General features: G+C 38.1%; 2 protein-coding genes across 3 annotated transcripts in view; one reads left to right on the top strand and one right to left on the bottom strand.

The window, feature by feature from the left end:
- Positions 1–26,984, bottom strand: part of LOC118279751 (serine proteinase stubble) — a 59,991-nt gene that overhangs the window by 5,858 nt on the left and 27,149 nt on the right. The window contains exons 3-7 of one of the 2 annotated variants that reach the window (XM_050702311.1): positions 23,700–25,052; positions 13,277–13,723; positions 12,572–12,643; positions 5,520–5,703; positions 1,607–1,759 (exon numbers count right to left, since the gene is read on the bottom strand). In XM_050702311.1, the coding sequence (XP_050558268.1) occupies positions 1,607–1,759; positions 5,520–5,703; positions 12,572–12,643; positions 13,277–13,723; positions 23,700–25,052 (2,209 nt within the window). Of the gene's footprint in view, positions 1–1,606; positions 1,760–5,519; positions 5,704–12,571; positions 12,647–13,276; positions 13,724–23,699; positions 25,053–26,984 lie in introns of both variants that reach the window. The other variant, XM_035599495.2, reaches the window with a different exon arrangement.
- Positions 16,661–17,575, top strand: LOC118279753 (3-oxoacyl-[acyl-carrier-protein] reductase FabG-like). Its single transcript, XM_035599498.2, has one exon. It carries the CDS (start codon positions 16,725–16,727, stop codon positions 17,505–17,507), a length of 783 nt encoding a protein of 260 aa, XP_035455391.2. The 5' UTR covers positions 16,661–16,724; the 3' UTR covers positions 17,508–17,575.

The raw sequence follows: 26,984 nt of genomic DNA on the forward strand, positions 1-26,984 counted from the left end.
ACATACATAAACTCACGCCTGTCTCCCATGGGGGTAGGCAGAGATAATGGAACGCTAATTGCTACAATTCTTACACACTTCTTTCGCTTCATCAACAGTCATTAGTCTTTTCATACATGCTTTTCATGCAGCGTAAGTTACTCCTTAGTGCATCAGCTACCTGCCAATAAAAGACCCGTCAAAATCGGTCCATTCATTTCAGAGATTAGCCGAAACAAAACGGACAGACAGACAAAAAAAATAATTTTGGTATATGTATCGTACGTATATTCATATGCATTGGTGAATGGACCAACCAATCAGAGCGACAAAAACGCTCTCGTTTCGTTTTCTTTTAACGTAAAGCAAACTCGTACTAAGGGTACTGATTGGCCGCACTCCCTGACATACTTAATTTTTTTTTTATATAATCTCGAAGGAAACCGGTCTACATATTTTCAAAATTAGACAGCGACACTGTTCTTAACATCTATAATTTGAATGCTAATTATATTTAAAAATATTTCCAAATAACGCTTAATATGTTACTCAAGGATTAGACAAAATACCGAGAGGAACTCTAAAAATTCAACGCTCCATGCCTCCGTGCTAACTGTTTTTATAACGACGCCAATCTGTTGTGAGATCAGCAGACTAATATACATTAATAATTTTATATCCAATGCTAATTATGTCATTAGTATGTTATTTTATTAGCAAACTACGTTTGGAATGCGGGCGTTGATACGTCGCGAATAGAGAATGCATTTTTATTTTATGTTTTTGGTCGCTTGTTACTTCTTTTTTTCTCGTCATGGTAATTAATTATGTTGGAATCTATAGGCGTTTTTGTTTTTGATTAATACGCTAGTTTCCTACTAGTCAAATTCAATACTTCGAAACGGTAAAAAACTATATTTTCTATGAACTTTGTATGAAATACTCTATTATGACGTCATCAGATTTTTACGTCAAATTGCAGACTTGTTTCTAGAAATTATTAAAACGAAAATTAAGCAGTTCATCAAATTAATGAATGAGAGTGTGATTATTTTTGAATATTTTATTGTATTGAAAAGTTGAAATAATTAATTTTTGACCGAGGATACTACCCAATTCTGTTACTTTGTCCTTTTATTGTTTTCTGTTATTTTGATTAATATAAACTTGTGTTTTGTACTGTTTATTTGGAATGGATTAATAAAGAAACTATATTGTCGATTTCGAAAATATTTTCACGTAGCTGTTTCTATACTATTCTACTATTACTGTTTCTATTCAATTTCTTATTTATTCTTCTAGGTTTTCCTCATTTGTTTTGGTAATGGTGGCATTGAATTTTAATTAGATTCGGTTCAAAATTTGTGGTTTTTATGGAACTACTGTTCCATACATATTTAGTTAGTTGTTATCTGTAAATTTTGTCGTCTCCCAAAATAAAACACTTTTAATAAACTCATTAAAATTACGACTTACTAACGAAAACTTTTCGCGAAAATCTCTACTGGTTTCAAGTCACATCGGAACTCTTATTCATGACCAACTTACGTGACATCACCGCGTAAAGATTTTCTAGAATAGTTCCATAATTTTGCATGTTATTTACACAAAAACATTTTGAACTTACCGTAGCAAAGCCAGGTCGTACTCGAAGGTAGCTGGGTCGAAGTGTGGGTGGCTGGCCACGATCTGCACTCGTCTCTCCACGAAGCCGTAGGGCTCGTCGCTCTGGGCCAGGTCATGCTCTCCCAGCCTCACCAGGAGCTCTGATGGTGGAACACTGGAGACAGAAATTGGTAATGTTAGATTATGAGCAGAAAAAGGTAGAGTGGAGACCACTTTTATGTCGTTGACTAGCTACTTCCGCGCGGTTTCACCCGCTCTGCTTGGCTCCTATTGGTCATAGCGTGATCTTTTATAGCCTATAGCCTTCCTCGATAAATGCACTATTCAACACAAAAATAATTATTCAAATCGGACCAGTAGTTCTGGAGATTAGCGCGTTTAAACAAACAAACAAACTCTTCAGCTTTATAATATTAGTATAGTATAGAGTATAGATAAGAGCCGACTAAGGGAATACATATTTTCTGGAGCTGCAGACTACCTAGCGGGTTTATTGAGGATCCGGCTCGAACAGCAGGAGTAGGAATGGGGTGGTTTTTAGTCACTAAGAGTCTGATACTCCCTTTCGCCTCGCCCTCATTAGATGGATTTCCCCCCTAAAAACAAGGGACTACATATTTGACAGAGACCGGGCAGCAGTGCTCTGTGATAAAACTGAACCTTTTAAAATGCGATATGGAGACTCGGATGCGAAGCGTGAAGATTATGGTTGATAGTTTATGGTATTGAATATGATCATGCATTTCGGTTTTTATACCACTACGTTGGCAAGAAAGCACTGGTGGTGCTTGCAACACGTGGGGCATTTACTACCCCTTGCCGACCCTTAAGAGACCTATTTACTGCCTTCTTGAAGTACCCCATATTGTAGCCTACTGGGAAAACCCCAGCAGGGAGTTCATTCCACAATCGGAGGGTCCATGGGAGGAAATTCCTCTGAAACCGAATTGTATATGAACTGTAACCGAAATGGTATTTTTTTTTAAAGAGGGGAAAATCACCCAATGACTTCTCCCGCCTTGGGCGAGGCGGGAGGGAGTGTCAGACTCTTAGTGACTAAAAACCACCCCGTTCCTACTTCTGCTTTCGAACCGGAGCCCCGGTAAACCCGCTAGGTAGTCCGCAGCTCCGAATGGTCCTGCCATTTCGGTTACTTGGTTGATGAGTAATTATTCCCCGAATTTTCAAGGTGAATTTGTCTACATTTTTTGCCAAGATACTATTCTTATATTGACTATAAAGGATGGGATAAAAAAGGTTATCAGTTCGGTGCAATCGTTTTGAAGTTATGCTCATGAAAATATTTTAGATCCAATAGTTTTTGTTAATAGTTAGTTGATTGATATTATAAAACAATAATGCAATATTAAGTACTCTAGTTAAGGCTGCATTTACACCAGAGATGTGCTATGTAGCTATGCTGTAATAAAGCTAGCTCTATTATTAGAACTTAAAACGGGATGTTTACCATTTTTATTTATTTCTATGAATTTCTGAGATAAATATCCCGTCTTAAGTAACTAACTTAAGACGGGATATTTACCATGTAGTGACCATGTCAGTTTAAAAACTTATAAAGCTAGCTGCTAAGCTGTGAAACTATGTGACCATTTCCACTGATACTAAGTTATGTAGCTGTCCAGCTCGTTTACAAACATACAAGTTCACATACACATGACACCCAGACCCGAAACAACAATTTGCGGATCACACAAAGATTTGCACCGTGTGGGAATCGGACTCGCTACACCTTATGCAGCAGCCGTTTGTCCAGCTACAGCGCCAACCGTACAGTAATTTAAAAACGTATCTACACTACGTAAACCTCCCACAGATGGGGCCCAGTAGTGCTGATGCCTCATCCGGAGCGGCGGACTACCTAGCGGGTTTACCGGGGCTCCGGCTCGAAGAGCAAGAGTAGGAACGGGGTGGTTTTTAGTCAATACATAAGAGTGACACTCTCTCTAGTCTCACCCAAGGCGGGAGAATCGATTTTTATTTTCCACCCTCAAAAAAAAACCCTTAAGAGTATTTTAAATTTTAAACAGGAGAAAGAACGGGTTGGTTTTTAGTCAGTAAGAGTCTGGCACTTCCTCTCGCCTCGCTCAATGCGGGACAAGTAACTTGATGATTATACCACCTTAAAAAAAGACTACGTGAACCTTAAACTCATGTGATTATATCTCCTTACAGTATTCAGCCGTCAAGGAAACATAGCTTTGGATGTTTGCTTGTTCTAATCCAGGTAGGTCATCTTAAGGAAAACGTTAATATATCTATATACAACTTAAACATGTGTAGGTTGCTGTAAGCACTAAGTGGATACTTAATTTTATTTACTTTTAATGTGATCATGGATGTGAATGACAAGCTCTTAATTATGTTTAGGTACTTACTTAAGAGCTTAAGACCTAAATGTGACATTACATGATGTATTTACATGAAGCTAATACAAAGAGATTTCATAACTGGATTTCCCTTTAACATAATCCGTGATACTTTATGGGAAGTCCGAGATGTTAAATACCACGCCCCTCTCTATTTCCCATCAAGCGGTCCCTTCGCCCCTCTATTTCACCTACATCATGCGGTCCATACTACAAAAACGATTACAATTGTCCATACTTTAAAGTGCCAGTCACATTATGGCATCTCCTCTTTATATTTTCTTCATAAGTTAAGTTTAACTGCTAAGGAAAGGGTCGGGTCCGATGTACGGGCCGAGAAAAGAGTCATTGGAATAAGGGATTTATTTTTGCGAAACATAAATTACACAACGTCAAAGCTTTTAATCACGGAATAGGATTTTTCCAAAAAGTCAAAAGATCGAAAATGGCTAAGATTTATTTGAAATTATTGTTACACAAAAATGTGCACGTAATTGGCTATTATATTTAGAACATACAAGACATAAAAGAAATGTCGAGATGTTATGTCAAAATCACAAACAACATAAGAAAATATCCCAACAAATCTAAACCGATGGTTACCATACGATAACAAATAAGATTGACTAGGAATCAAGGAAAACTGATGTTCCATCATTACTATGTTGCATAATCGTAATAATGCAAGAATGTAAAATTACTGACTAGTAATTAATGATTTTGACGTCATTGCAATTAATACTAAATCGGGCAAACTCGAGCAGATAAAAGTTTTTAAACTTTTATCACTAAAAATATCATTAGAACTTGCAACGGGTTATTTACCATGTTTATTCATGTCTATCTGCCACACTCAGAGTAATTTAATGGTTACTTAACCCAGTCCTTAGCAATTGTTTTCGATACAAATAACAATTACTAAGGAATTTAAGTAATAAAGTTTAAGTAATCATTAAATGTCTCTGAGTGCAGCAGTATGAGTTTCCGATATTTCGGCACTGTTGTAAGCGCCATGATCACGGATGAACTGGAGTATATGCAAGTAGTTGTTTAAAAGGGGACAAACAATGTGGAAAGTGCATAAACATAGTAAATTTCACGTTGCAAGTTCTAATGATCTAGCAGATAAAGCTTTAGACATGTTTTTAGCATATTTTGTCAACGTGGAAAAACTTAACAATGTCACACTTTTTTTACTGAAAATTAACCCTATTTTCGGTGTCCCATGGTCCCTTCTCACACGTGGGTACGAATTAACTAATGGATAATACGTCAAAAATCCTAACTTAGCCTTTTTTGAAAGGTGTAAATCGGTAAACGAGCAGACGGTTCACCTGATAGTAAGCGATCGCCGTTACCCATGGACACTTGAAACACCAGAAGCGTTAAGAGTGCGTTGCCTTTTGGGGGTTATGAATTTAAGGGTTGTTGAGGAATCGGGGTTTAGGATCAGATTTGGAAAGGGGGTAATTGAGCTTCAGGCCAAAGTTATTAAAATATAAGTAGAATATATACAAAAATACTCACTGTTCAACACAATGCGCGGCGGTGATGGCCCAGTTTTCATTCAGTAGCGCAGCTCCACATTTGTGAAGGTACGTGGAAGTCCTGTACTGCCTCAGGGAGATCTGCCACGGCCACTGCCCGAAGCCAGATTTTGTTCCACCGACGATTCGTCCTTGAGGAGCCTGCCAAAGTCTTCGCCCGCAAACTGCCAGCACCAATAATGTTGAATTTAGAATCATTTTTGTAATATTCGGTTGAATGTGAATGACAGTGAAATATTACGGCTTTTTTGCACTTTTGGGGTCCGGGTTTTTTATTTTTTTTAGAGGGTTTTTTTTAATTATTTGATTTTTGGGTTTCAATTACAGGGTTTTTAGGTATTTTTAAAGGATTATTTTATTGTAATTTTTCAGTGTCGTGTATTTTTTTATTATAATGTTAAAATATTTGTTTAATTTTTGTGTGTATTTATTTTAAAGCGATTAGCTGTTTAATTTTAATATTTGCTCGAGGTTTTTTTAAATAATTCTTATTACGAATAAGTGAAAGGTCAACGTTCTTTTCCCACAGATTATAATCTATTCAAACAAACACTAAACTGTTCACACATTTGTACATTTAATTTCGTCGAATAAAACCTTTTTTGACTTTGAAATTTGAATTTCAAATTCTATTCTAGAATACATTTAAACTTATATTTTTCTTTGCGCAATCTTTGGTTTGTAACAAAAAGATGTTCGATAAACAAAAACTCGATCTCGATTGGTTTTGTTCTATTTTTTGTCTAATGTCCTATGTACGTCCTAATTATAGGTTTTTGCTCAACAATTGTTATTTAAAACCACCTTTAACCTACGGCTATTTATTACTGAGAATCATAAATGCAGACACGATGATAATGGCTAGGATTTACACTATACTTCGTCTATTTTAAGACAGGAATGTAGAATTTTTATTTCTCTTATAATCTAACTTAGTTATTTTGCTCAGTCTGCTTGTAGGAACTTCAAAAAAATCACTTTTTCTTCACTATTTTTAAAAATTCATTCACGAATGTTCTTAACCACGTTTGAAAGTTAAATATTAATTCGTATCACGTTTGTTTATTCCAGTTCACGGTTGCACGGTCCATCGTGGACTTCCCATGACATTTTTGTGTTACATTATCCACCTTTTTAGAACACAACCTCTTTGGCGAACTGCCAAACACACTTTTTTTAAAATTCACAAACAATATCGTTTCTTTTTTCTCTATAGAACGAAATTTGAATTCAAATTCGAATTCGAGTCACTTTTGTTTTTTTTTTAATTCACTTTTTATTTAATCGCACTGGTACATGTGTTTATGCCAATAATGTCACTTTTTCAAAAGTTGTGAGTTGAAATTGTCGACATTTTTAAATAAAAATGTCGATGCAAAAGTTATTACGAATTAAGTACGTTTGTCCTTGCGAGCGCCTTGGCCGTGGCGTGCGGTCGCGTCGCGATCTCACTCCTCTTTGTTTGAACACCGAACAGTTTTTTTTTATTATTTTTTTATTGTTGTTTATACATGGGCTGTAGAACATTTCGTTGAGACTCCAGAGGTCTTTAACCTGACTGCAGCTATTTTTACATTGGATTCGTGAAATAAAAATAAAAGTAGGTTGGTTAATTAAACATTTTTACCTTTTTTTCCGTATTGTCACAAGTAAGTCGTGTTTTAAGTAGTTTAAATGATATTTAACAATATGATTGCCTGTAGTATTCGATTTGAGGTAAAAAAATAATGAAGTGAGAGATTCGGTCATAAGTTTGTACCTTTTTGTTTCACCATAATTATGTGGTTTTGCAGGTAAAATTTATATATTTTATTTGTTATGAAGTGTTAAGTTTTTGATTTTTACAGCATTATATTAGCTATTAAATTGCAAAATATTTTATTGGTATTGACAAAATTTTAAGATTAGTCTAAATATAATATTGTGTATGTGTTTATTTGCCTGTGTGTATAATATTTACTTAGTAAACGTCAATTATATGTAACTACGTAGCCAAACCTATTTAAATCCATCATTATTCCGTTTATTTTATTTTACTTTTAAATTATAGTAAGTTGTACATATTTATTTATTACTTATTTAAGTTTTTTATTACTTATTCATTTTTTATTTCATGTAGATTTATATAGTAATAATTCCATTAAAATTTACGCACTTATTTAACATAATATGCATCAAATAGCAGTCAGCAATACAAAGTTTCAACGAGATAAAACTAAGAGTTGTTTGTCCTCATACCTAATCTCTTAAACAAATATCTTGAAGAGAGGAATGTCCCCTATTTGCTTAATGCAAGGGTTATCGTTATATCGTTTGTCTAAAGCTACCATCAGATGCAGTGCATCGCAGCAAACGAGCATGTGATGTAGGTTTTATTTTTATTTAGTTTTTTCAAAAAACGTTGCCCCACATTAGGATTTTCTCCTGTGTCGTGGGTGCGTTTACAAACATACAAGTTCACATACACATGACACCCAGACCCGAAACAACATTTTGTGGATCACACAAAGAGTTGCTCCGTGCGGGAATCGAACCCGTTACCCGTTGCGCGGCAGCCAGTTGCCCATCCACCGCGCCAACCGTGCAGTCAATGTACAGAGGTAACTACATATTTGCCATGACAAGCGTTCCATCACGTGGGCTCCAGGGTTGGTCTACTAAGAGGACTCAGTGCCTCCTTTAGGTGAATATTTAGTGAGGTAAAAATCCCACACTCCCTAGTTTTTCCCCCAAAAAGCTAACCCCGTTTTGAAGTATTTCCCCGGTCAAAAGTGGCAAGTACCAATGTGACATTTTCCGAGTTATATGTACTTTCTAAGATTATTTAAACACCACTTACAAACGGTGAAGGAAAACCTCGTGAGGAAACCTGGGCTTATAATTTCTAATTATAAGTTTGAAATCGCCAACCCGCATTGAGCAAGCGTGAAGATTAATGCTCAAACCTTCTCCATGGGACAAGAGGGCTTTGGTCAGCAGTGGGTACTTATAGGCTGATGATGTGATGATGACGATGGCATTTTTGTATTATATTTTTAGCCTGATCGTCCCACTGCAGGACAAAGGTAAAAGCCACATACTAATTAGAAGAAAGAGAAGTATTGACAATATCCTTTTGGAAAAGCCTTACAAGAAGGCACAACTTTTACAAAGTTAGCATTTAAGTATTCTAATCTTCTAGCAACGAGTCTCAGTCAATCAACTGACTAGTTGACTGCAAACCAGTGACTGATCACTGATCAGTATGGACATGTATTAGAATTAATCTGTAATTAAGACTCCCATCCATTCGTCCGTGACTACACCGTGGGGACATATTAATTAATTAGGTACTACGCGTGTTAGGGCCGGTGTACACTCACGGGCTTGATTTTAAACGAGAAGATTTTTTCTTACTGATGGTAGGTAAATTATGTCTTTGAAATGATTAGTCGACTGCCTAGTTGGTCGAGTGGTCGCAAATACGACTAGGGGTCTCGGGTTCGATTCCCGCGTCGGATAAAGTATTACTGGACTGAAATTTTTCGGTATATGGCAATAGGCTTACCCCCTATTACATGGGACTTACAACACAAATGGTGAAAAGTGGGTGTACATTGTATAGCGTCATTACGTGTCGTAACGTGCACCTCTGCCTACCCCTTTGGGGATAAAATGGTGACATTGTGTTGAAATGATTAGTCAGATTTGATACTTAACCTTTTGAGTGAAGTTGTAGTCTACCTAATACCTAATCATAAGAATAAAACTTGTTGTTGGGTTTTTCCAATTTTTTATATGTTTTATGATTTCTCAGTAATGAGAACAGATTGTGTATTTTATTTGTGAACGAGCAGACGGGTGACCTGATGGTAAGCAATCGGCGCCGCCCATGGACACCCAAAAAACCAGACAAGTTACCCGCCTTTTGGGGGTCAGGGACTTGAGTGGTGGGAGGATTAGTAACACTTCGTCTGTCCCTTTGAATTTGACCCTCCTTTCCGGGCAGTCATTTTAAACCTACTTAACCTAAAAAACAGTAAAACTACCCATTAATTCATTAACAACAATCTATAAAAAATCCCAAACACACACCAGTAATAGGGATGATGACTGGGTCAAAAATAAATTATTACATCTTTACAATACAATAAAAATAAAATATTCGACGAAAATAATATAATTTTAGACGTTTTCTAGCTAAATTTCTACAAATAAGTCTGCTATTTGACGTAAAAATCTGATAACGTCATAATAGAGTATTTCATACAAAGTTCATAGAAAATATAGTTTTTGACGTTTCAAAAAAAGTATTGAATTTGACTAGTAGGAAACATGCCTATTGTAGACTACGCCTTACCACAAAACAATCAGTTGACCCAACAATAGCGGGGTATAATTAAGCCGTAGTTAATAATCTAACAATTAGCTAGCGTCATGCCATGTTATAATCTAACTATACTTCCTTATATTATGATTTTATTGTATATTATGTACATACATATGTATGTAATGTACATTGTTTGAAAATACACATACATAGTACATACAGTTTTGAATTAAAATTAAAATATTTCTGATCATCTTGTCAAATTCAAGTTCAAATTCAATTCAAGTGTGGGAGAGCCATGCTTCGGCACGAATGGGCCGGCTCGACCGGAGTGATACCACGGCCTCACAGAAAACCGACGTGAAACAACGCTTGCGTTGTGTTTCGTTGTGCGAGTGAGGTTACCGGAGGCCCAATTCCCCCTTCCCAATCTTCCCAATCCCCGATTCCCAAACAACAACCCTTAAATTCCTAACTCCCAAAAAGCCGGCAACGCACTGTAACGCCTCTGGTGTTTCAAGTGTCCATGGGCGGCGGCGATTGCTTACCATCAGGTAATACGTCTGCTCGATTACCGGTGTATTTCATAAAAAAAATAGTTCTCACATTATTTAACTCGACATTATTGTTATCATGTTACCTATATTTTGTCAGTCATTGTGTGTTTGTAGATTATTGAGATTTTATTGGATTGACATTGAGATTGGTTTCAAGAGTAAGCGCCCTTAACCTTTGAAACTTCCAACCTGCCAAGCGTGATGGAGGCAAAGTGGCCTCTCTTAGGGAGGCGTATAGGGAGGCGCAAAAGATAGCACAATTCCATCCTATCCAGGCAGAAACTCTTTCACATCACATATCACATCAACAACCTATAAGTGGCCACTGCTGATCAAAAGCACGCACGGAGAAGGTTTGAGCATTAATCACCACACTTGCAAACATATAAAAAACCCCAGGGGCCTACTCTAATTCAACGAAAAACGAAATTTCGTCCGAAACTTCGCAGATTGCATACTACAATTCTATTTATTGCGCACTTTCGTGAACAAAAATTAAGGAACAAAATGAAGATAAATAAATAGTTTTTGATATGAAATAAAAAATAAAAAGTTATTTCAAGTAATTCTATTAGTAAATCAATAAAACCTACGGCCGAAACTTCGCATTCGAGAACCGGAGTAGACCCCCAGGTTTCCTCACGATGTTTTCCTTCACCGTTTATCAGTGGTGTCTAAATAATCTTAGAAAGTACATATAACTCGGAAATGTCACATTGATACTTGCCGTTGGTAAGTTTTAAACACTTATGCATGAGAAGTGGGCGTCTTAAACCTCCGGGCCACCTCACATTAGACACTTACACTTTACCCGACGGGAATCAAACCCAGAAGTCGTGGTTTTCGCGGTGGCGCTCTGAGGTTTCTACCTACTTCCATACCTACATTCGTAGACAGAGAATCCTTGTCAGTCTACGCCTATCACTAACCTTTGTATGCTTAAATCTTTAAAACTTCCCAACGGATTTTGATGCTTTTTTTTTAATAGATAGAGTGATTAAAGAGGAAGATTTATATGTATAATACATGCATAATATATATCACCATTGCACCCATGCGAAACTGGGGCGGTTTCGCTAGTTGGTATAGGTATATATGTCATTTCCCCATGACAGGCAGCTATTTTGAAATAGTAGAAACTGTCATTCGTGTCATAATATTGTCAGTGGTACCTGTTTCCTATCATTGTTGGCCCCAATAAATCATGTTGAAGCAACGCTTAGTAATTAAACAATTAATCGAAATCATTATTAAATTAAATTGTCCTCGATATCTGATAATAATTGAGATTAGTGATTTCCGTATCGTTTCTGAGTAAAGGGTGTGTATCTTTGGTTCAGTGTTGTAGGTTTGATTATCCGAAGGCTTTTTTTATCGAGGATGAAAACCTTGATGGTAAGCGGTTAGTAAGTACCGACCAAACACACCCAAAACACCAGAGGAGCCACAAGTATATATGCCATTTCCCCATGACAGGCAGTTATTTTGAAATAGTAGAAACTGTCATTCGTGTCATAATATTGTCAGTGGTACCTGTTTCCTATCATTGTTGGCCCCAATAAATCATGTTGAAGCAACGCTTAGTAATTAAACAATTAATCGAAATCATTATTAAATTAAATTGTCCTCGATATCTATTAATAATTGATAATTGAGATTAGTGATTTCCGTATCGGTTCAGAGTAAAGGGTGTGTATCTTTGATTCAGTACTTTATAGTAATGTGTTGTGGGTTTAATTATCCGAAGATTTTTTTATGGAATATGATAACGAGCAGACGAATCACCTAATGGTAAGCGATCAGCGCCGCCCATGGACACCCACAACACCAGAGGAGTCACAGATTCGTTGCTGACCTTTTAAAAAGGAATAACTACGCTCTTGGCAAGATGGTTGAAGATGCCTTTTGGTATTTTTTTTATCTTATTTGACTTGAGTATATTATATCTTTGGTTGTTCATAGCTTTATATTTGCAGTTTGATTCTCCGGATCAGAAATTATTGATTGGTTTGATGTACATAATTGTGTAGAGTTATCTTTTAGTAAATATACTTTTTTTTATAGAATAGTGATGGATTTAAACGATCTTCATAAAATGGATCTATCAAAGATCTTAAAAGTTATTAAAAAAATATAATAATATGTTATATTATGCCAGTTACTCACCATTTTTGTAATCAGACATGTTGACACCTTCAGTTGTGGTTTCAGGAAGTAACGTAGTCGCTATGGTGGTTTCTTCTGAAAAAAAATTACAATAATATATTTCTGTTCAATGAAACATACAACATAACGCATTTCCATAACTGTAAAAAAATAATTCTAAAACTACGTTTAAAAAATACTGACTTCAAACGCGAATTTATCGCGGACAGTACGTAAAACACGTGTTAAAGTGTGAACCTCATTTTTTTTAAATCAGGTAATATACCTAAACACTCTTCTAAGTCTTAAAAATACTATGCTGAAAACCGTATCAAAATCGGTACAGCCAAACGCGAGATAATCGCGCACAAATATACATACATACAGATCAAACTGGGAACCTTTTTTAAGGCGGTTAATTAATATAACGGACTATTTTATTTCTTTACTTTTTTATTAAAAAAGTTGCCACACATGAGGATTTTCTCCTGTGTCGTGGGTGCATTTACAAACATACAAAATCACATGTACATGGGACCCGGACCCGAAACAACAATTTGTGGATCACACAAAAAGTTGCTCCAAGCGGGAATCGAATCCGCTACACGTTGCACGGCAGCCAGTTGCCCAGCCACCGCGCCAACTGTGCAGTCTGTATTCAGTATTTTATTGAATACTAATTCAAAAATTCTAGCATGGAAAAACGCTTTAAAAAATAAATCTCACCTGAAGGTTTCACAGCTTCAGTAGTACTGGAAGTGGTCTCATTCTTGCTTACACTTTCAGTTACATTATCAGACGAAACTGAAGTGAACGTGGTCAAACCAATGCTTGGAGTTGTTGTCGGTATGGTAGGAGATAGAGTGACGTTGACAGTGAACTCTAAAATGGGTTGTTGTGTTGTTACAGTTGATGAAGGCGCCTCAGTTGTAGTTGTAGTTGAAGGCGGTTGCACTGTTTGTTGCTCTGTTGACGGTGCAACTGTTGTTGTTGTTGTAGTGGTAGTTGTTGTTGTTGTAGGGGCAGCTGTTGTTGTAGTGGTTGTTGTTGTTGTTGGGACAGCTGTTGTTGTAGTGGTTGTTGTAGGAGCTGGTGTTGTAGTTGTTGTTGTTGATGTGGTGTCTTGTGGTGGGATTGACGATATTAGCACCCAACCTTCTGTTGGCCATTTTTCTGTAAAATTAAATAATAATTATTTATCTTGAAGATATGTAAGTAAAAAAAAGCATCTTGTTCTGATCAGTATCCTTAGTATGAGTTTGCTTTAAAATAATCGAAACGAGAACGAATAATCTAATTGGTTAGTTTATTCGAAACGACCAATCAGAGCGCCCAAGTTTAGAACTGTACCTAAACTTCTAAAATAGTATTATAAAACTCTAGTCAAAAACCAACATTGATCTAAATTTTAACGCTAAAAAACATCAATTTGTTTACCATATAAATAGATAAATATTTCGTTTGAAACTAAGAAATGAAATAATTATATAACACAGGAACGTTATGTAACTCGATGACGTCACAACGTTTAGAAATAATAAAATAAAAGATGTTCAGAACACAATTTGCGTTAAATCGAGTCATTATTTTTAATAAAGTTATCTGTAACAACTTGACTGACAGCGTTTCTCAAATATTCTTAAAGTCCGGATCGAATTGAGCTCATGGTTTATAACTGAAATAAATAACCTATCTGACCTGATCGATTTTTGACTATCTATCTATTTTTTGGTAAACCCTGAGGCTGTAGCCAAATGCCATTTAGCGCTTGTGTACAAATAGAATAGAAAAGTAAATTGATGTAAATTTTTGACAGTTGTCATTTGTCATCCCCAAACATTGGTTCCAATTGCTATGTGAACATGTATGACAGTCGTTACGAGTTAAAAACCAAGAATCATAAGAAGATAAAAGAGCCGTATTGGGTATTAAAGGTAGATGACAGTCGCTTCTAGCAGAGACTGATATACAGCCAAATCTACAGTCCTAATTTAGACCCAACCCTAATCTAATTTAATTAATACTAGGGGAAAGAAAAAAGTATCGTTTAACTATGGTCTGTGATTTTTATGGGACAAACCCACAACCCCTCAAAACAGGATCTATAGTAGATCCATGAAAACACCGGAACGTTAAAGTTCGACGCGTTCCAGTGACATGAAAGTCTTGGATCCTTGGAGGAGAAGATAATTGTTAGTCACAGAAAGTTTGAGAAACGCCGAACTAAAGTGAAGCAGACGTAATTGTTTAGACGCTTTTGACAAGACCATGCAGATAAAACAAAGTAAACTTCTACGCTTGATCGCTGTGTTGTGTTGACAAAAGAATAACATTATGAAGTTTTACGTTTTTAAAAGCAATTTTGTATATTGCACTGTAGGTACATATGTATAAGACCTGACTTCCTACATACTTATTTTTAGATGGAAAAATCACCCAATGACTTCTCCCGCCTTGGCTAAAGAGAGCGAGTGTCAGACTCTTACTGACTAAAAACCACCCCGTTCCTACTCCTGCTCTTCGAGCCAGAGCCTCGGTAATTCGTTAGGTAGTCCGCAATTTCATACTGAAGGCGGTTTTTCTTAATTAAAATGAAATTATCCGTCAATTTGGTAAAGCAAGTTAGAATCTCGGTTGCTATTCAACCAAGAAACAAAAATAAAGAATAACTAGAAGAAGTGAAACAGCGACAACATTATTAAGGTTGTTTTGTTACGATTCCTACTATAAACAATTTTATTACTGTCAGGAGCCTTTTCTTGTTTTCCTTCTTTTTTTAACGTTGCACCACACTAGGATTTTCTCCTGTGTCGTGAGTGCGTTTACAAACATACAAGTTCACATACACATGACATCTAGACCCGAAACAACAATTTGTGGATCACATAAAGAGTTGCTTCGTGCGGGAATCATACCCTACACGCCACAGCAGCCAGTTGCCCAGCCACCGCACCAACCAGCAACCGTGCAGCAGACTATTTTTGTTTCAATGAAACAATACCGAACATACATACATACATCGTCACGCCTTTAATCCCCGAAGGGGTAGGCAGAGGCGCACATTAAGGCATGTAATGCCACTGTACAATGTACACCCACTTTTCACAATTTATGTTGTAAGTCCTATGTAATAGGTGGTGAGCCTATTGCCATATACCGGGCACATTTCCAGACTCCGTGCTACTACTGAGGAATTTTTCGAAAATCCGAAAAAAGCCCAGCAATACTTTGCCCGACCCGGGAATCGAACCCGAGACCCCTTGTTCGGCAATCGCACTTGCGACCACTCGACCAACGAGGCAGTCGACACAATACCGAACTTGTCCTAAAATCGTTTGACTTTGACAGTTCTCATGAGAATGGTGTCGTTACATGGGTAAGTAGAACGCCGCGGTCACGGCGCCGAGTTCGTGATCAATCGTTATTCCAGTATCGTTCGTGATCACTGGAGTAATGCCATGAAACGATGGAAAACTAGTGATCTGTGGATCACTATCACTAACATAACTATCAGTAGGTTTGGGTTGTATGAAAGATACATTATATGGGGTAATTCCCTTGTTCGAAAAATCTGTTTTTTATATACTAAAGTGGTGAATTTTTTTTAAAAAGAATGCTGCCCCAGACTAGGATTTTCTCCTGTGTCGTGCGTGCGTTTACAAGCATACAAGTTCACATACACATGACACAAAACCCGAAATAACAATTCTTGGATCACACAAAGAGTTGCTCCATGCGGTATCAAAAGCTTTCTGTGAATTTTGAACAAGATCTAAACAACTAAATGTAGGGTGCGATGTATGTTACTGAGTTATTTCAGACCCTTAATTTGGATCGAAAACTACGCATTAATATTACAGAATGCAAGTCATTACGATATTTAACTACGTAGATACAAAATGTAGGAACTAACCACTTCACTTATTTCAGTACCTAGGCACATCTAGGCGCAGTAATAGATGAAGTGACTGTAATGACTGGCGACAAATTGCATAGAAACAATAAATAGCACTTGAGTTGAAGTACAAGGAATTGTTTGTCATACAATTAACTCGAAGAAGATAGACAAATAATAACTCAAGCAAACGATATATAAAGTCTTACAAATGAATTGCAATGTCATTTGCACACATCTAGAGGGCTTGTTTCATTCAATAAAGTAAAAAAATCCACAATGAGTTTCGCCGATAAAGTGGTGATCGTTACGGGAGCGAGTTCCGGCATCGGCGCTGCAGTTGCCATCAAATTCGCCGAAGAAGCTGCTAACGTTGTACTGGTAGCACGAAACCAGGCGAAACTAAAAGAAGTCCTCAAGAAATGTGAGGGACACCGTGGTAAAGCCATTACGGTGATCGCTGACGTCACCAAAAACGAAGACATTAAGAAAATCATCGCACAAACCATTAATCAATTTGGGAAAATTGATATTTTGGTCAATAATGCTGGAGTAGGTGGTCTAGCTGCGGTCTGGGATACAAAAGCAATGGAAGTGTTCGACAAAGTCATAGCTACAAATCTCCGTTCAGTAGTCTACCTGACGAACCTCGCTGCTCCATACCTGATCAAAACAAAAGGCAATGTGGTCAACATTTCTAGCATCGCAGCAGTAGATGTGATAACAACTGAACATTTTGCTTATTGCACTTCCAAAGCTGGTTTGGACCATTTCATGAGATCAGCAGCTCTTGACTTTGCTCCGAAAGGTGTAAGAATTAACTCTGTGAACCCAGGGCCTGTGAGGACAGACTTTGCTGAGAATCTTGGTGTGGGTAAGAGTGAGGCTGATAAATTTTGGGAGATGACGAGGGAGGCTACTGCTCTTGATAGAATATCGGAACCTGATGAGATTGCTGATTTGGTGTTGTTCTTAGCTAGTGACAAAGCGAGAGCTATCACTGGTTCATCCTACATTACTGACAATGGATGTTTGTTGAGGAGACCGTTTAAGGCTCTGTAAAATGTCGTTGATAAGTGCATTTCCACCAGCGATATGCTATGCTACGTTGCTGTGGATGCGTTTGGCTTCCACCAATCATATTCATTCATACCCATACATAACTAAGCACTGGTGGAAACGGTCTCAACTAAGCTATGTTTTTTATGTGAAAAAATGCGTGCTATGGATGACTTTCCTACTATCGATACATCGGACACTCGAGCTGCTGCATCTTCCTAGCATAGCTACATAGCTTAGTATCAATCGAAACGGTCACATAGTTTCTCAACTTAGCTATTACATCTTCGTGGCATAGCTACGTAGCACGTCTCTAATGGAAAATCACCCTTAGAACTTATATGCGTTGTTGCTTTCATCATTTAACTTCTCAGTGTGTAATATAATAATTATGTTTTCTATGTATTTATGTAAACGCATAAAGTTAATAAATTGTTGATTATATTTTTGTTTCAAAATACTTTGTTTTATTTCATTTTCGTAATACGTTTTTTTATGAGACAACCCCTCTACAACCTCCCACACAGCTGCAACTCCTGTAAGCCCGGATCTACAGTAGATTAACCATTAAAATACCAGTACACTGAACGAAAAAAATATTATTAGGGGAGAAGAAAAAGAAAACAATAGTTTCCATTTCCCTCAGTAAATTTAATACAGGAGACAGATTTGAGGGGGGAAAATCATCCAATGACTTCTTCCGCCTTGGGCGAGGCGGGAGGGAGTGTCAGACTCTTACTGACTAAAAAGCACCCCGTTCCTACTCCTGCTTTCGAACCGGAGCCCCGGTAAACCCGCTAGGTAGTCCGCAGCTCCGGATCAGGCATCAGTCCTACTGGGCTCCATCTGTGGATGACTTAAGCCTAAAGGCACAAAAGAGACTGCACATTTGGGAGAAGCCCAGTCACAAAGCACTACGGAAATTTGTCTTAAAACTAAGTGGGCCCTATGTGTACCCTATTTGGTCCATTCGCAATACGTATATTTATTTATTTAATTCAAAAGTTACACCGGTAGACAACCAACTAAAGCAACTTACATACATAACTAAAACATAATTAAACAGGAATTAACAGCATTCATAAGTTCGCCTCGCAGTACTTCAGGCATTTCGACAAAATCTCCTTCCATCCATCCACGAACAGATCATTTGTTGGATTTGCATCCAAGAGACCATTGAGCGCGGCCAGAGTGCGAGGAATCAGTGAGTTAGCTCGTGCGACGGTACGACATGAAGGCACGGCAAATAGTCGGTGTTTTTTCCTATTATCCGGGACGTATAAGCGTGATAATGCCTCTATAAGTAAGGTAAGGTATAAGTACCTTGATCTCTTAAAAGGTGCACCACATGTTTTGATGTTAATTACCAAGTACTATCGAACATCGAAATAAAACCTGGGGCTTTAGTCTGCTATTATAATTGTGTCAGAATGGTCGATCATTGAGCAGTGCAAGAGGGACGGAGCTACGTAGGTTGTATAGCTACATCCCTCTTGCACTGATCAATGATCGACCATTGAGAGACAATTGTAATTGCAGACTAAGGCCTCTGACCGAGAAATTGAAAACCCTTCTACTGACCACATCAAAGCTATAGGCCCAATAAAAATGTTCCCACAAAATCCACAAAACAATATGAATAAAAGAAAGTGACCTCTGTCGGTGACAGCACAATGATAGGACTGAAGTTCGCGCGTGTTCGACCTCGATACGTGCTTGCAATGAAAACTGGGTAGGCAGACGTCGTAGGTGAGGGGGCGGTGGTCTAGTGGGGGGGAAGTAAAGTGTAATTGATAGGCTTGTGATTCTATGGTAGAAGGTAATATGGTTTATAGTTTATATAGCCCTTTCACCTTTTTGGAAAAATTAAGCCGAAGATATACAATGTAACAAGTTTTCACTTTTTTTTAACATTAGGATTTTCTCCTGTGTCGTGAGTGCGTTTACAAACATATAAGTTCACATACACATGACATCCAGACCCGAAACAACAATTTGTGGATCACACAAAGAGTTGTTCCGTGCGGGAATCGAACCCGTGACACGTTGCCCAGCCACCGCATCAACCGTGCAGTCGACTATTTATACTATGAATCCCAACTTCCCAAGTAATTGGGGTCACATCAACAGCCTATAAGTGGCTACTGTCGAGCAAAAGCCTCTTCTCGCACGGCGAAGGCTTAAGCATTAATCACCACGCTTGCCCAATGTGGGTTCGCGGTTTCTGACTTTTTTAATTAGAATTATAAGCACAGGTTTCCTCAAGATGTTTTCCTTCACCGTTTGTCAGTGGTGTCAAAATAATCTTAGAAAGCACATATAATTCGGTAAAAGTCACATTGCGGGCGATCACCACGACCATATTATACCAGCCACAATTTTTCGCGAAAAAATTATAAACGAGCGTTCGGCGCTCTGTTTCGCCGGCTCGAATGAACTAACCAATCAGCACCGAACGCGTTCTTGTTTCTATTCTAATAAACATAAAACAAACTCGTACTAAAGCCTCAGAACATCTCAAGATGCTAAAGTGCGCTGAAGAGTACTTGTAACTGTTTGTACTCGTATATAAGTTGATATAACATAGTGTATGTACTATGTATTATAAAGTGCAAACATCATTGGCATACTTTACAAGTAGCTAGACATATTATCATGAACCGGTGATAATAACAAACTACTTGACAATGTAATGTTTGATAGAAGGCGTAAGGCAGAGGTGTACTATGGTGGTCACATGCGCTTGACCACCACTAAGTTAGTACTTGCTTGCCAGGTGCAAGTGCAAGAAATCCTCTTTCAAGCTTCTCGGGGCTAAACAACATCAGACGGACTATTTTATTTTTAATTTTTATTTTTTACTTTGCCCCACATTAGGATTTTCTCCTGTGTCGTGGGTGCGTTCACATACACATCACGCCCAGACCCGGAACAACAATCTGTGGATCACACAAAGAGTTGTGCCGTGCGGGAATCGAACCCGCGACACGTTGCACGGCAGCCAGTTGCCCAGCCACCGCGCCAACCGTGCAGTCAAAATTGACTAAGGAAATACATGTGTCACGTCACTAAGCTGCGCCGTTATCACTTTTTTATTTGATGAGACATTTATGGGGCGTGGCTTAATAATTTTGCTGGGTTCAAGCAATAACATTTCAATATAATCAGGCGGATCTGTCCTCCACTGTACATATTAGTTTGCACTGCATTACATTCACATTTGTACTGCGATTCCTATACAATAGGGGCGAGTCTATTGCCATACACTTTTTTGTTGTAATTTGTTTAGATACGTTGTCCAACACTAGAATTTTCTCCCGCATCGTGGGTGCGTATACAGACATACAAGTTCACATACACATGACACCCAGACCCAAAACAACAATTTGTAGATCACACAGAGTTGCTCCGTGCGGGAATCGAACCCGCTACACGTTGCGAGTCAGCTAGTGGCCCTGCCACCGTGCCAACAGTGCAGACAGACATACACTGGACATAACTCTAGACTTAGTAGTACTATTGAGAAATTTCCCACCCGCGAATGGAATTCGAGACCATTCTATGTATCTAGGTAGACTGGTTTCAAGTTATTTGTTATTAGGTATATAAAATAATAGACGATGACGCCACTGTTAAATTAATATTGCTCATATACCATTATTTTATTAGTCTTTGACCACCTAGTGGAACCAGTAATTATAGTGACAAAATACTAATAGATTTACTAAAAACTAAAAAATAAAAAGCTAAATTATGCAAATTAAATTATTATGCAAAGCAACGGTATTTAGTTTGCTTAGTACGGTATAAAGCGCATACATATGTGGTTACTGGCAGATTTATGGTTTTTGTGTCTGGGTATCTTTTAGTAGCCTATTTTTTTTGAGGAGGGGGGAATCATCGAATGACTCATCCCGCCCTGAATGGGACAAGACAAGAGTAAGTGTCAGACTCTTACTGACTAAAAACCACCCTGTTCCATCTGCTTCGAGCTGGAGCCCCGGTAACCCGTTAAGTCGTTAAGTCTTCCGCGGTTCCAGGAAGTAAAGAGAATTTTTTAAGGGCGGAAAATCATCCGATCACTTTTCCCGCTTTGGATGAGGCGAGAGTGAGTGTCAGACTCTTACTGACTAAAACCACCCCGTTCCTACTCCTGCTTCGAGCTGGAGCCCCGGTAACCCGTTAAGTCTTCCGCGGCTCCAGGAAGTTAAGAGAATTTTTTTAACGGCAGATGATCATCCAATGCCTTCTCCCGCCTTGGGTGAGGCGAGAGTGAGTGTCAGACTCTTACTGACTAAAAACCACCCCGTTCCTACTCCTGCTACTGCTTCAAGCTCGAGCCTCGGTAACCCGTAAAGTCTTTCAGCTTTCGGCTCCAAGAGCAGGAGTAGGAACGGGGTGGTTTTTAGTCAGTAAGAGTCTGACACTCCCTCCTACCTCCCCCAAAGCGAGAGAAGTAGAAGTCATTGGACGATTTTACTCCCTCAAAAAAATAAAACAAAATTTTTCAATTTGCCGTTCACAGTTTCAAACTCGACAGTAGTAGAAGTACTCTATTAAAATACCGTACGAAGATTGATTTGAAACGAATAAAAAATCCATCATATCATACATCAAATCGATCTCACTATCGAGAATGTCAACAAACATACCTACGTACATACACTAGCCATTAGTAAGTGTAGTGTCCTATGTCATTGAACTTCAACTTAACCTGCGTAGGTGACAAACGGACGAAAACAATATGGCGGACTATTTACGTGACGTCACTAATCATGGTCTTATGACCAATGAGTAATTGTGACTTTGAAATGTTTAGTAGCTGTAGTTGATCAAGTGGTTGCAAGAACGATTGTTGGACAAGCGGTTTCAGTTTCAATTCATAAGACAACTGAACTTCTTAATAATATCAAATCCGAAGTTTGCAACTGTATCCAATGTATATTTAGAAATATACATTGTGTGATCAATAAATTATTATTTCGGGTCTGGGTGATATGTGTATGTGAAATTGTATATTTGTAGATGCACCCACGACATAGGAAATAAAAGTATAGCTATTAGTATCGTATCGACACGCCTTTTTATCCCCGAAGGGGTAGGCAGAGCTATACATTACGGCACGTAATGCCACTATACAATGTACAACCACTTTTCATCATTTCAGAGTCCGTGCTACTACTGAGAAATTTACGAAAATCAAAAAAAGTACGTCGATTATACTTTTCTCGACCCGGGAATCGAACCCCACTCGATGAACGAGGCAATCATGGTAATTAGCTCACCACTTATTATTATATAGAACTCAAAAAGTTTACTAAGAGCAAATATATCAATTCATGGTAGCAAAAACGTGCACAAAAAGTAGACTTGCAAAGAAACGCTTGTCAAGAAACATGTTTATGATATTTAATTCAATGATTGGCTCTGGCACTATCTTTTTATCAATTGATTGGATATTTAGATTGTAACATACCATCAAGCCAGATAAGTAGAAAATACCTTTTTTACCGCCTTCTATTTTCTTTACCGCCTCTATTTTTTTTTTAAGTTAGGTCAATATACCTAAAACCTTCTTCAAAGTCTGAAAAATACTATAGTGAAAACCGCATCAAAATCGGTTAAACTAAACGCAAGATAATCGTGCACATACATACGTATAAGGGACTGAGAATCTCCTTTATGGAAGTATAGGCAATAGGCAGAGGCACATGTACTATAATATGTAGTTATAATGTTGGAGTAAGAGTGTCTACATGTATCACTTTTCCTCTTTGAACTACTGATAACGACAGTCATAGATCTTCCAATGCAAAATAATTCATTGTACAAGAAATAAACAATACGAAAATCAATTATTATGTTATTACTCACGTATTTGTTTGACGAGGAACTCGACTAGTTTCATGCTAGAGGCTCATATTCATGATTCCAGTAGCAGCGCGACAATCGCCGCGCCGTGTGTCGCGAAATGCTGCTCATGAATATGAGCCTCTAGCATGGCTTGAAACTAGTCGAGTTCCTCGTCAAACAGTTACGTGAGTAAGCCGATAACATAATAATTAATTTAGTATGTCTCACCAAAGTTACAATAAAATTATAGTTAACAGATACCAAATCTCGTACTCTCGTACAGCTTCTAAAAATCATCCCTATAAATCTTTTGATTAAAAAAAGTAATAAAAGGACACTTACCATCAGACTCAGTGACTTTCTCAGCCGCTTTAGTAGTCACTTCCAAAGTGGTCAAGGTTTCAACCTTAGCTGGTTCAGTCGAAGCAGGAGAAGCAGGTGGCGACGTGGTTAATACTTCAGTAACCACCCCTGCTTCTGTAACCTGCACCGCTTCGGTAGACGAAACCACCTCAGTTGCTTCGGAAGCTTGTACTGTCGTCTCCTTAACCGCTTCGGTAAGAGTAGTTTCAATGGTTGCTTCTGAAATGGTTGTTTTATCAACTGGTTTCTCTGTCTCAGTTGGAGCTGAAAGAGTTGTTTTCTCAACTTCAGCTGTTGGTTGAGTCGATTCTACCACTTTCTCTGTCACTAGAGTTGTTAGAACAGTTGTTGGTGGTGGTGCTGTGGTTGTTGTTGTTGTAGTGGTAGTTGTTGGTTCAGAAGTTGTTGATGATGAAACTGTGGTGTTGATGTAGGTGATTGATACTGATGATGGTCGAGTGAATATTGGTTTTGAGCTAGTTGACTGAGGTAGTATTGTTATGTTCAATCTCGGAGGGATTGGTAAAGGTTTCTTCGTAGATGGTCTCTTGCTTGGAGGCCTGTAAGGAGGTTTTCTAGTAGTATTGTATACTGGCTTCACAGGCCTTGGTTTGTACGTGGACAAGGTGTATTGAGGTCGTGTGTGGTTGTATGGCTTTTGCGATGAAGGCCTGAAAGTCGGCCTTGAAGGCTTCCGAGTAGGTTTCGGCTTTGCTGTTGTAACTTTAGTAACTTCTTCTTCATGTGGCTTCTCAGTTACAACGTTATTTTCGCTAGAAACCGTTTGGAACGTTGATAGCTTCATTGGTAGTTCAGTAACCGGTGCGTCTGTGATTTTATTCTCAGTTCTCACAGTAGTTTCTACAACAGCCGATGTAGTGAACTTGACATCGTCATTCGATATTTTGTTATCGATAGTCGATTGTTCATCCGATTTCGTTTCTAAATCAATCGCTTCTGTCCTATCGAGTACTTCAGATTTCTCAGTTACTGTATTATCGATTTTCTCTGTTGTAGTCGTTGTAGTTTTTTTAGAACCGAATATATCTGGGATCTTGCTGCTCGCTGTGTGGAGTTTGTCTTCTATTTGAGGGTGGACGAAGTTTGCACTGTCTATTGAATTGTCTTCAATGTTATTGCCTATGATCTGTGGTAGAATGGTTTTGTCAGGGATTTGGCAGCAGGATCCAAAGTAGAACCTGTCTATGCAGGTCCCTAGGTGAGACCCGTTGGCTTTGAGGCAATCTATGGCGAACATACAAAGACCCTCCTGCCCTGTTCTTCTTGATATACAGGGTAGATGTCTTATATTTCTAGCTAGTGGCACTGGACCTGGAAAGAGAGAAAGAAATATATTAATATTTTGACACAAATAATAATGTATGTCGGGATAGCATAAACCTTAGTGCTTTTTGGTTGCTATTAAATATGCTTAACCCTGTGTTTATTGAAAAAAAAAATGTATTGTAACTTTCGTGAGACATACTAAATTAATTATTATATGTGATTCCAGGCAGAGGGCGCGATGGACGCGAAACTCGAGTCGCCAGTAGCAGCGCGACAATCGCAGCGTCGTGTGTCGCGGAATGCTGCTCATGAATATGAGCCTCTAGCATGGCTTGAAACTAGTCGAGTTCCTCGAAAAAATTATAAATAAAAAATTGTGTTTGTGGCGACACATGACTAGTGACAGACGGCAGAAAACGCATATAGACGAGCGACGAACAAATCAACAGATGACGTCATAAATCCTACATCGCACATGCGAATAAACATGGATAGAAAATCCCAACGAACAATTATTGTTGGGCAGAAAGCCCGCCAGACACAATCACCTCGCCTGGTCGGAGGATCCTCCTTTTCTTAGAGAACTTTACTCCCTGTTCCCTAATTTTTTACAGTATAAATCGTCTTATTAAAATAGTAGGTAAGCCTGTATACAAATGTGCAAAGGAAACGGGTAAGCGGGTTCGAACCTGCACGGAGCAAATCTTTGTGTGATCCACAAATTGTTGTTTTGGGTCTGAGTGTATGTTTGTAAACGCACCCAGGACACAGGAAAAAATCTTAATGTGGGGCAACGTTTTAAAAAAAATCCATTAATGTGGAGCGTTAGAAAAACAAATGATTCATTGCTTGTTCGATTGTTTGTTTGAATGTCATATTATATGTATAGTGAGTATTATAGGTATTAGACCAAACATATAATTATGGCTTTAGTTAATATCCAAAATGTTTATGTTTTATGTTTGTAATGGTGTAGAAATCATCATCATCATCATCATCATCAGCCGAGAGACGTCCAATGGTGTAGAAATGGATGAATGAAAATACGTTTTAATATTAAACCCTACTTTTTTGTCAAGTGTCGTAAGAATCTCTTCTCCAACATCTCTAATTGATATTGTCTGGACTTTAAAAGAGACTATGACCTCTGAGTTTGTTTCGGCATTTCTTCTCAGAGTAGTCGGATAGGAAATGCCGGCCTCATCTAGCTATTTGAAATATTGACGTATAAAAGTGTTATTTTATAACCTATTTACAGAAATAAATATCATTTATCATTTAATCGAATAAAAAAAATCTTGTAAAGTCCAAAAGAAATAACTAATAGAATCATCGCAGTAGGTTCGAGAATCCTAAAAACTCAGGCCATCTAGCTTTAAACCAAATCGAGTTTAGTAGCGACATCTTTGTTCATACTACTGAAACATTAGTTCAACGTAGTACTGAAGATCATACAAACAATTACACGAGCGTCCGATAGATGGCATTGTAATCAAATTGATCCTGTGATTATGTGACAGTCCACCTCTGTCCGAATTGTCCTATGGTGCTATATAAGAGGTTTGGCATTATATCCATGCTTTTTTCCATGCATGTGGGGAAAATCATCCAATGACTTCTCCCGCTTTGGGCGAGGCGAGAAAAAGTATCAGACTCTTTCTGACTAAAAACCACCCCGTTCCTACTTCTGCTTATCGAGCTGGAGTCCACGGAACCCGCTAGTCAGTCAGGCAGTCCGTAGTTTCGGATCGGCATTAGCCCTATTGCGTCCCATATTAGATAAGAGATAGTTTAAAAAGTTTATCAAAAGGCTACTGCCCGGCCTCTGTCAAATGTGTAGTCCCTCAGACGTTATGAAACCCTCAGAAAAATTAATGATGCTCAATAAAAAAGTATTCAACTCAGCATGGCTAGACAAACACAGTCTACTTAAACAATTACAGTTAAAACTTCAAATACCTACACTTCCTAAAATCC

This window comes from Spodoptera frugiperda, chromosome 22 (genome assembly GCF_023101765.2).
Source record: "Spodoptera frugiperda isolate SF20-4 chromosome 22, AGI-APGP_CSIRO_Sfru_2.0, whole genome shotgun sequence".
NCBI classification, from domain to species: Eukaryota; Metazoa; Arthropoda; class Insecta; order Lepidoptera; family Noctuidae; genus Spodoptera; species Spodoptera frugiperda.

Excerpts from the sequence above, each read along its gene's own strand:
- LOC118279753 (XM_035599498.2), top strand. The coding sequence starts at position 16,725 with ATGAGTTTCGCCGATAAAGTGGTGATCGTTACGGGAGCGAGTTCCGGC.